This window comes from Capricornis sumatraensis, chromosome 19 (genome assembly GCF_032405125.1).
Source record: "Capricornis sumatraensis isolate serow.1 chromosome 19, serow.2, whole genome shotgun sequence".
In the NCBI taxonomy this organism is placed as follows: domain Eukaryota; kingdom Metazoa; phylum Chordata; class Mammalia; order Artiodactyla; family Bovidae; genus Capricornis; species Capricornis sumatraensis.
This window is the reverse complement of record NC_091087.1, coordinates 19,863,471-19,874,287: the sequence shown is the minus strand read 5'-3', so window position 1 is coordinate 19,874,287 and position 10,817 is coordinate 19,863,471. Positions and strand designations below refer to the sequence as shown.

The 10,817-nt window shown below is 38.4% G+C and overlaps 1 protein-coding gene across 1 annotated transcript in view; it reads left to right on the top strand.

Annotated features, from left to right (window-relative positions):
• Positions 1–2,939: 2,939 nt before the first annotated feature.
• Positions 2,940–10,817, top strand: part of CHD2 (chromodomain helicase DNA binding protein 2) — a 108,408-nt gene continuing 100,530 nt past the window's right edge. The window contains exon 1 of the mRNA XM_068990884.1: positions 2,940–3,039. Within this exon, the coding sequence (XP_068846985.1) occupies positions 2,978–3,039 (62 nt within the window). The 5' untranslated portion in view covers positions 2,940–2,977. The remainder of the gene's footprint in view (positions 3,040–10,817) is intronic.

Here is a 10,817-nt window from a genome sequence, read left to right as displayed (position 1 = left end):
GCCCAGCAGTCAAGTGTACTGAATAAAGCTGGTAAAATGGAAATGGTGTGCTGGAAAATATTTCACTTGGTTGATTAAGATTTGTCTTTTTACAAAGTTGTGGAAATTTATTTGTGCCTTAAAAAATGGTTGTTCAGGTAAAATACTATTTTATACTTTCTTAAAGCATCTTGCTTAACCAGTGGGACAAGGATATTTGATTTGCTGTGAGACTTTAATGAACTTTTAAAAAAAAATGCCTTTTGCTTCAAAATTCAGCATGAATGATAGAGTATTTTTCTGAATTAGTATGTTTTGATGGAAATGGTCCCTTTACTTATGCTTATTAAATATTATAAATAAAACATCTTATAGAATATCTGAATATTTAAATTAAACTGAATCCTCCTTTTGGCTTAATGGTTAATATTAGGTGAAGAGGTGTTGGATTTATAGGAAGGTCCTTAGGGTATTCTCAGAAGAACTTAACATTTTGGTGTCAATAATGTCTACAATAGATTTTATAAGATAAGGTTGCTTATACTATGTCATTGATAACTTTTGTTTGAATTCTGGGTGAATGCTGCAGTTTCATTCATCGATAATCACTTAAAATTACTTTCAGTTACTATCATGGAATGTGGCAGATTTGGATGAATGAGTTGTTGATTATATTTTCCCATTATATAGAGAACAAATGATAGTTCAGCTTTTGTTTTGGTGAGAAAATGTTAATCACACCATGTTTGTAATTAATGTCAAATACCAGGATACACAAGTCAGTGATAAATAGAAATGTTGTATTCATTCTCATTGGCTGATTTGAGTTGGTTGGTTTATATAGATCAAAAGTGGAATTTTGGATTTTGATTTTGGTACAAAATTATCTTTTGTAAAAGTGTGGAATTGAGACTGGGTTTTGGTTATAGATTTTACATTTGCCCGGGTGCAAATTATTGCTTTTGTTGAGTATAAATCTGAAGTTGGCTTCTCAGTGAGGGAAGGGTGTTGTTCTGGCAGATAACGTTGAATAGGAAAGTTGATTATTTTTGGATGTGTGAATGTTTTCTTGGGGTGCTTGTTGAGAAAGTTGAATAATTTGGTTTTGGCATTAGTGATTTTGTTTCTGTAGATGTCATGGTTTTGATATGTAGGAGAGTTTGCCCTGTGATATTACTTTGGTAACTTTTCCATCAGATATGACAGATTGTTACTAGTTTACCATTGTTGAAATGGGTATATACTTAGAATTTGATTTGGAATACAAGGGGATGGTTGAATACATGTGTCGGTTTTGGAGGTGGAGTTTCTTGGGTTTGCTTTTTCGTTGGTAGTTTCATGCTCTTGAATTTAATAACATTGTTTTTGCCTGAATCAGTATGGTATGAGAATTTTGGGGGTATGGTTTTGGCAAGGTTGTATAATGGGTTAAAGAATTTTGTGAAAATACAAAGAAAAGTTGAGATTTTTGAATAAAAACTAGTTGCATTAATTTTTGCCCTAATGCAACTGAACACTAGGGAGGCGCTCTTGTGCCCCTTCCTTTCAGATGGGATGGAAAATTCCCCCTTAAACTTAATCCTGAGATAATTTTTAGGCTTCATAAGGAAGGCAAAACTTGAATTTTAATTTATGAAATTGAGGTTTTGCTTTTATTTAGAAACCATTTTACCATGGTGGGGGTAGTTTTTAAAAAGATTAGTACTTAAGCTGAGCTTTATATTCTCCTAAGAATTATCCCTTTTTCAAAATGGCTTGATAAAACACCACTTCCTGTCCAGAGAGGAAGTTATTTTAGCTCAAGGACTGAAATATTTAGCAGATCTTTAGACAAAAGGAACAAATTACATTTCTCTCTGGCTTAAAAAGGGTGTTTGAGCCAGAGGGGGTTAAGAAACCCTCCCCCCTCCGCCTGATGGGGTGGTCTGGAGGGGCAGGGAGGGGTGGGGGTAGGGGTCCTTAGGCTCCCTGGGATGGAGGATCTTTTTTTTTTTTTTTTTTTGGTGGAGATGAAGGGGTGGGTCTATGGTACATCACCTGAGTTGTGGGGTAAATGTAGAGAGTGTCAATCAAAGGCAGAGCTCAGAGCTGGGAAGGAGGCTCTAGATGGCGGCTGTGCCTTAGAGAGAGCGCGCTCAGCTCCCTGCCTTCGCCTCACTTTACGCAACTTTCCCTAACTTTCGGGCAGCCTCAGGGGGCCCCCGCAGCCCCCTGCCTCTCCTAGTGACTTACTGGGGTCGATTCGAACCTTTTTTAGGGAGAAAAGCAGCTTTGGGGAGCTTTCTTTTCGTGCCTTGTTGGAAAGAAGCAGCCGTACTGAGAGCCCAGGTCGTTGTTTTTTCCAGCTTAGAAGCCATGGCGCACCTCCATTTTTGTGCGCTCTCCTAATGAGGTTTTTTTTCTTCCGGACCCGTTTCAGGATTAATTGTTGCTTTATTTTTTTGAACAGTTAACATATTTGAGGATTATATTATTTATTTTTTGCTTTTTAACGGAGAATTTCGTTTTTATTTTTAATTATTTGGGATCTGATATTTTTCTACTACTAGATAGGACTCTTGCTTTGGACCTACTACATGGATCAGGTAAGTTCACGATCATTAGTGGTAATTTAAAAGATTTACATGTTTAAGTTTGCTCTATTTTCTGTAAATATGTGAAATTCCTGGATGACGCAATAAGATACAGAGATTGTTATTTGTATCCAGTGTGTTACTTTGAGAAACTTTCCTTATTGATAGTGATGATTCCCTCTGTTCGGTTTGTCATGTTTTTTCTTTTTTTAAAGGAAAAAATAGAAATACTTTGTTTTTTGGTGCTTACCGCCGTTGTGTTATAACAATATCGTTACATAGTCAGGACTTTGTTCCTGATAATAAAGCCATCGATAGAAGCTGGGACCTTACCTTTCTTTCAACTTTTGACAGTAAATACCTGGGCACAGGACTTCAAAGCAAACACAGATTCCCCCTCCCCCTTAATATTTAAGACTTAAAAGATGATGAGAAATAAGGACAAAAGCCAAGAGGAGGACAGTTCGCTACACAGCAATGCATCGAGGTATGAGCTATCAACTTTCTTCCTTTTTTCTTTTTTTTGGGGAAACCTCAGCTTACATTGTTTACCTTGACAGACAAGGATAGCTGTCTGTTTTATTTTAAGTATTTTACTAATTTGAGTTCGTTTTTTAAAGCGTGACCTTGAGATTGCTAATATGCCACACCCTAATTTTTTGGTAGCAATTTATGAAAGTTAAGTTGTGACTTAAGGCCTCTTACAGCAGTCAAAAGGTAAGGTACCTTTATTCAAGGGGGCCTTTCCTGCAAACCACAGGTTTTTTGACAGTAAATTTCAGTTTTTAGGTTTTCGTGCTGTGGGAAAATGACCTTGTCGGTTTAGCCATTGCTGCATTGCACCATTTTACATACAAGGCAAATTTTTTCTTTGAAGAATCTAGGATACCCAAACTAGTAACTGAAGGCCATAGAGGAGCCTTGTGGTAGTAAATTATAGTAAATAGACATTTGAGAAAGTTATATGAATGAAAAAATGTACATTTTAAAATGAAATTGCTAAAAGGACCCTTTGACTGATGCCTCTCAGTTTATATTTTTATTTGACTCTGTGTTTCTTTTGATACTGTTGACATTTTAGGAAATTTTGATAAGATTTAATCAAAACCTTTACTCTCGATGGTTACAGTTCCTGCATTTATGAAATCAAACCTGTGATCACAGAAATCTTGGAACACGATTAATATGCTTCTGTTTTGTGTGTGTTACTGTGATTGTAATTGTTTATTTTATATTTAAAATACTTTAAGGTTTGCATTTGTATGCTTATATTTAGACAATTTTCTCTGGTTGGTAGATGTAGTATTTTATCCTCGCATTTTAGTCGTAGCTGCTTTAAATTTATTGATTTATTTCGACAGAGTCGTCTGGAATGCTTTATCTTCTGAAGCTTACAAATGTTACTGTTTGTTCAAATCATGATTTGTTTCACATTTGTTGGAGTTCACCATATTAGTGACTAAGTAATAAAGCCTCTAAGATATTTTGTTGTACGAAAATCTTCTAAGATGTTCTGTTGTATCATCTGTATATTAATTTTCTAAAATATGTATGAATACATTTCTTGATGTGTGTTCTATGAACTGTCACATTACAGATTTTAAATTAATGCATTTAACAAGAATCTGATTGGTTTATATGAATTTTTTCCCTCCCCAGTTTGCTTTTACTTTTATAATTTTTTATAAACAATATATATTACTAGGTGAGTGATTTGAAAGTTTTGAACATGGTTTATTTCTAATGTTGAATTCTTATTTGTGTTGTAAGACTTAAAATATTTTCACCCTTGCTTTGAAAAATACCTTTCCAAATTCTTTTGCAAATTGAATTGTCACACAGTTTGGATTGCTGTCTTTGAAATTGAATTACCCGTGTAATTATCTAGGCAAGATTTAGGACAGAAAACTACTGATTCTAAACTGATTTTTCTGAAAAGTGATGGTGACTTGAAGACATAGGAATCCCCAGGAATCTTTGACAAATTATTAAAGATTCAATACCTAAAATTGGTACTCCCATGAGTGTATGATTTGCATATCTCACATGGGTTTTGGCTTTCTCATGCAAGGTTTGTGGTTAACGTCATTGATCAGACTCTGCTTTCTAATTAAAAAAAATTAAGTGGTTTAGTTATTTGAATAATTTACTCTGACCTGGAAAACGACATGCAGGTTGCCATGTATTTGTCTTCTGGTTATGGGGTTGCAGCTTAACTAGTAGCATGCACTGTACTTTTGAATGTTTTGTCAAGTATATTTTGATTCATACACCTAATGAGTGTCAAATATTTGAGACACCTTGAAAAGAAGATGGAGTTTTAAATTACTGCTCCCCCTAAATTGCATACTAATACATGTACATAATTATGACATCACTTCCTTTAAAAACTGTAAAGCCAAGAGAATGTTAGTGATGTTTTATTGTAGTAAATTGTTATTTTTAAGTGAGCTAAAACTGACTTACCATAGCTAGTACTTGGTTCCTTAATGCTTCAGAATTTCTCCATAAGGACCTAGTTTCAATGGCACAAAGTCTAGTGTTTGGGGAATATTAGAAAAATCACTTTTGCAGCCTGAGCCATCAGAGGAAGGGAGGAGTTTGCAGGTCAAGTAAACTTTTTGGTCTGTGAAATTACTTTAGGACCTGGGAGAATTGAATGTGATCTGGTATTTTCCTGTTTTTGGAAATAATAGCAATACTTAATAGTCATTATGTAAGTTTGTTACTCTTTTGAAGTTAATGCTTAAGTATAATGTTACACTCTATATCATGGTTTTTGAAGTTAAAAGTTCACTTTCAAAAATGTTTTGATTTGGTATCTAAGTTTTAAGTATTTGAAACAAAGTTTTAGGGATGAACAGAGAAATGAGGATCACACACTTAATTCGCAGTGGGGGTGACTTCAGTAATACCAAATAATGGGATGGGAAGGGAAAGTGAGTGCAAGTGTGCACACAAAGAGCTCTGTGTTCTAGGACGCTGCGTTTTGATTTTATCATAAAAGTTTATTAAAATTTATCTCCAAACCCTCTGCCTTTGAACCAGATTTACTTTGATAAGCTGAGCTGTGGGCAAAATCTGCTTTTTAAATCAGCCTTTTAGTTGTTACTCTTAAAAGGCTGGTGATGGTTAGAAATTGGCATAATGCAGTTGCTTGTGAACTGAAACAGGGAGTTTTTTAAGTGGCAGCCATTTTATGATGATGATAATTCTTAAGAGTCGGGATTTTTTTGAGAAGACTGAAAATAAAGCAAATTGAAACCCGAATTACCAAAACATCTGCCCTTCTCCCCCCTTTTCGTTCTTTGGTACTGAAATAAAGGGCAGCTTGGTAGTTAGCGCAGGCAGCAGCTCTGAGTCCCTGGCATCTTGGTGCAGGTCCAGCTCAGTCACAAAATGGCTGTTCCTTTGTGCCGCAGCGCTGACAGACATACTGCATTGCACTGTGTACTCGCCAAACAGCAGGAAGTTGCCGTGCGGAGTTCAAAGGCCGGCCGGCGCCGGCGCCGACTGCTGATTGGCTGTGCGCGCGCCTGGCAACAGCGGGTCAACAGCGGCGGCCTTCGGGCAGGCTCCGCCCCGTGACGTCAGGTCCCTCGCCACAGGGAGGAGCGTACGCAATGACGTTAGGTTGCGTGCGCAGCCTGGGTCGTTCTTTTTCGCGGAACCAACCGCCAGCTGAGGGGCACGGGGGGGTAGGGAGGGGTAGGGACGCTGGCTGGGACTTTCCGGTGGGCGGCCTTTCCCGGCGACGTCCTCCGCCCTGTCCGTGGCTGTCTCCACCCTGCGGCGTGTGTTCTTTGCCCAACCCTAGGAATGGTTTTCCTTCTGCTTTTGTAGAAAGTGAAGGGCCTGCGTGTTTTACAATTTTCGTTTTCCTTTCTCATATCCTAGAGGGTTTTTTTCCCTCTTTTTTTTTGGTGTGTGTTTCCTGTGAAATTAGTGAGTTTGTAACCATTGACCAAAAGCGTTTCACTGTTGAGATATTTTTATTTTAATGGAAAGTTGTTAATGGTGTTACAGCTGCTGTTTAACACATGGCTCATAAACAAAGGGAAGATATTTGAACTTGTCCCCGTGCATTTTTACTTGGTACCAAACATTTTCTCAATTGACATTTGATGGAGAAAAACTCAGGTCAGTATGTGCAAAGTGATTTATTTTTAAGGGATAACTAGGTAGAAAATGGCAAAACTATTAGTCTACTAATATTAGGTTAAGAAACGAATATATCAATAGCCATTCATTACTATAAACAAATGTTAGGAGACAAGTCTTTGTAAGTGTTAGAGCACTTGCTAAAGAATAGTGACTCCCCAAGCATGTGCAATAGTGGAATTCCATGGTAAAATCTTCTGGAAATTTTACCAGTCCTGGTAAACTTGTTAAAATATTACAATGATGCTCATGGTCTGCCTTGTTAGCAACCCTTGCAAGGATTTCTGGTTAAAAAAATAATCATAGCTTACCAACCATGACTATAGTTTGGTCACAAGTAATGAATTTAAGCACAGAGGAAAGACAGTATTGGTCTGTAATCAATACTGTAATCGTACCCCGGTGAATAGTTTTTTTTCTAAGCTTTTGGGGGTGTTTTAACAGTAAGTGGAATATCAGATTGTTGGCAATAGTTAAGATTTTTTTTATAGAATAAAATATGATATTTCCACAGAGATGTGGAACTCCTGATGCAGGTAGAAATGTTTATCTGGGCATATCGTGAATTTCTTCTGAATCAAGTTTGTAGAGTAAAATTTACTACATTATTAATTGGTTTTGTAGGTTCGCATAGTCTTGGTTCTTTAGGAGGAATTGTTTGTTGAAACTTTTAGGTGAAATTGAGTTTATAAACTTGTTCATCAAATATTCTGTAAATGATATTTCAGTTATATGCTCAAATATATATGATGAAAATTTTAACAGCCTTAGGGACAAGTACTTAGAATTTGAAGATCATTAACATAACTGAACTGAACTGACTGAACATATTAGCAACTTAAGGTGAATATAAAGCAAGAGGAAAGGTTTGTTCTTCCTATATTTTGTGATTGAATTCTGGTTACATTAAAATTTTGTTTGCCAAATGTCCTAAATTAAAAGAGAAGTAACACTGACTGCAGTTGTGTTCTAGGGTGTAAACTGCTCTGTAGTAGATGTCATAGACGTTACTGTGTGAATTAAAATGAATATTATGATATATCCTTAATCTCTGTGAGCTATTTGCATGCTACTTGGAGCCGATTAACTTATTGAAGAAGCGGAGTATTAGGTCTCTTCATTGAGCTTTCTATGGATTTTCCTCCTGTGTGCAGAATGTCATGAAATGGCGAGAAAAGTGCTGGTTAATCTTTTTTTCTTTCTTTTAGATTCTTGTCTTGAAAACCTGCACTTTCCATTTGATATTTGGCTTTTTGGAGTGTAACATCTTTAGTAAAGGTAAAGCAATTGCAGGAAGGTGGGCAAACTATTTCATGAGGAACTTTAGTTATAAAAATTTTTAGCAAGTTTTTTGAGAGGTGAATCTGGAAGTTCAGTTGCATTTTACTCGACAGTATGTGAAAGTCACAGATTTTATAATTGGTTGGGTTACTTACCTCCTTCCATATGCAGTTAAACCCCTGACAATTGTGAGACGTACCTCCTAAAACCACCTGTTTCTAGACTCCTGTCCTTTCACACATAAATTGTAGCATAGCTGGCTTGTTCCTGACATAAATATTAAGTGACTCCTCTGTGTGACATCTGGTCATTTTATTCTGGATCAGAGCATCAATTTTTTAAGGGTTTGTTTTGGGGGGGGGGGAGTCTTAAAACTTGGTTGGATTTCTTGAAGAGGTTTCCTTTAGGGAAGAAACTGTTTTGTTTTTTAATCACTCGAGAGTAATTTTGTACACAGTTAAAAACAACTGTGTTGCTTTACTTATGCTGGTGTTTGTTACTATAGCTGACTACTTCCCTCCTGCATTTCAGCCTGACTGCACATTGAATTCGAGTTCATACCTCACCAAAACTGCCTGTTACTACCTCTTTGGAACTTGAGTGTTATTAGTATAAAGCCGAAACAACAAAAGTTGACACAGTTCAGTAAATGCCAGTGAGTGTCCTATGTTTGTTATCAGTGATTTAGCAGTGTTGGAGCACGTGTTTTATATTTGTTTTATAACTGGAGGGTTTTAACTACCTTCATTTAACTCCCTGTCCCCCGCCCCCCGACTCCTCACTCCCCTCCCCCTGAACCATTCCCAAACCCTGCCTCTGGTTCTCAAGTCTCATCTCTATTTCTATCATTTACTTTATTTTTGAAATATAATTGACGTACAGCATTATGTTGAGATGCTTGGCTAAGGTCACCTTTTTTGTTATTTTAGTGATAACTTTGGAGAGACCCCACAGTTTAGGGGGGGGTCTCCTCTTTATGAGGAGAGTGTTGCAGAAGAGTGATGAGGCATCGCTGTAATGATAGTTGTGGTTTTATACCTATCTCAGTTCTGATGAGTCACTTTGTGATTTGTGGCGTCTTTAGCAGTCCTCCTCCGCCTGGCCTGTTGAGGGCTGGGTGCAGTGAAGGCAGTAACTCAGCATTGAGGGTCTCCAGGGGGTGCTAGTGGTGAAGAGCCCGCCTGCCATGCAGGAGACAGGCGCTGGGTGGGGAGGAGCCCCTGGAGGAGGGCATGGCAGCCCGCTCCAGTATGCTTGCCTGGAGAGTCCTCTGGACAGAGGGGCCTGGGGGGCTACAGTCCGTAGGGCCACAAAGAGTCGGACATGACAGAGCACACAGACACGGTGCAGCCTTTACTTTAGTACAGACAACTTTTCTCAGTTTAGGCCAGTGAAGTACATTGCTGGAATTTTCCGATTTTTAAAGTGTGGATACGGGACCTCCCTGGCGGTCCAGTGGTTAACACTCAGTTCGGCTGCTGGGGATGTGAGTTCAGCTTCTGTCAAGGAACTAAGATCCCACATGCCTTGCAGTGCAGCAAAAAAAAAAAAAAAAACAGTGGATAATGACAGTCTTCACTGGGTTACAAAGATTAAATTATGTAATTCTTATAAAGTGCTTAGCAGAGACACTGTTAGGTTGAAAGTACTCAATAACTGCAAGCTACTAGTAACACTATTCCTCATGTTTCATCTTTCCTTTTCAGTACTTTCTAAGTTCCTCTTTAAGAGCCAGGTTGCCCCTGAGGCTGGTGGCCAGGCCTCCCACAGGCGTCAGTTTAGGCCAGTTAGAGAGGTTAAGATGATTTTAGAAGGCAAGATCTCTCTTAGTTAGTTGAAACTTTGGGTGTATTTTGTAGTTAATCCTGAGTTGTTTTTTTTTTTTTTTTCCTTTTCCCTGAGAAACCCAGCCTTCTGAAGGGAGCATGTGAGCCTCTCTGGACTAGACCAGCTTGTGTTGAGTCATAGTCCTCCTGGCAGTCACTCTGAGTAGAGGCCTTGTCTCCTCCTCCCTGGGCTGGTGTTCATTGCCCTGGTCTCCGCTCTGCCTTGTCTCCATCTCAGGCTGTGCCAGAGGGAATGATTCATACCAAGGTGCAGTGCTGTTTGGGTATAAACGCCACTGCTATAATATTTACAACAAATACCGAATTGGCTGTAGGTTGCTTTTACTCGTCCGTCTCCCCCGTAGTGGCGTTTATTTAACTTACTGTAATGTGCAGTGTCCAGTTTATTCTGTGTAGACCTGTAGTCTCATGGTTTGTGTTTCACGTTTTCCACTGCTTCCTTCATTTCCTTTACTTTTGGTTTATGACTTTGTTGAGTTCTGTTGTTTTTTTTTTTTTTAGTTTGTTTCTACATCAGACGTTGGAGAGCTTCTAAAAATACCAATGTCCAGCCCAGCCCTTGTGATTCGGTTTTAAAAGCTCTCCATGTGTTTCAGATTTGCCCGTGTTTTCCATACATGGACGTGTTTCCCCATGTGTTTCAAATCTTCCGATGGAGCACTTGTTATATTCTTTTCTAACCCTTCATCTCTCCATTGCCTGTCCTGGTTTCTCAGTTCCCTTTTTAGGGCAACTGGCAGTTGGTCTGGAAACAGTGGGGGATGGGGAGCTGATAAGGAGGTGTGGTGTATGGAAGAGGGAAGGTTTCAGCGGCATGCCAGATCCTGCTGTAGCATGCCTTTAAACTGTTACAGTGTTGGGTTTTTTCCCCTTGTCCCCAGTTGCTTTAAACTCTAGCTCTGTCTCTTCCTTACTGTGATTGTCTTCTTAAACCCTCTTGTTCAGTTGCTCAGTTACGTCCTATTCCTTGCAACCC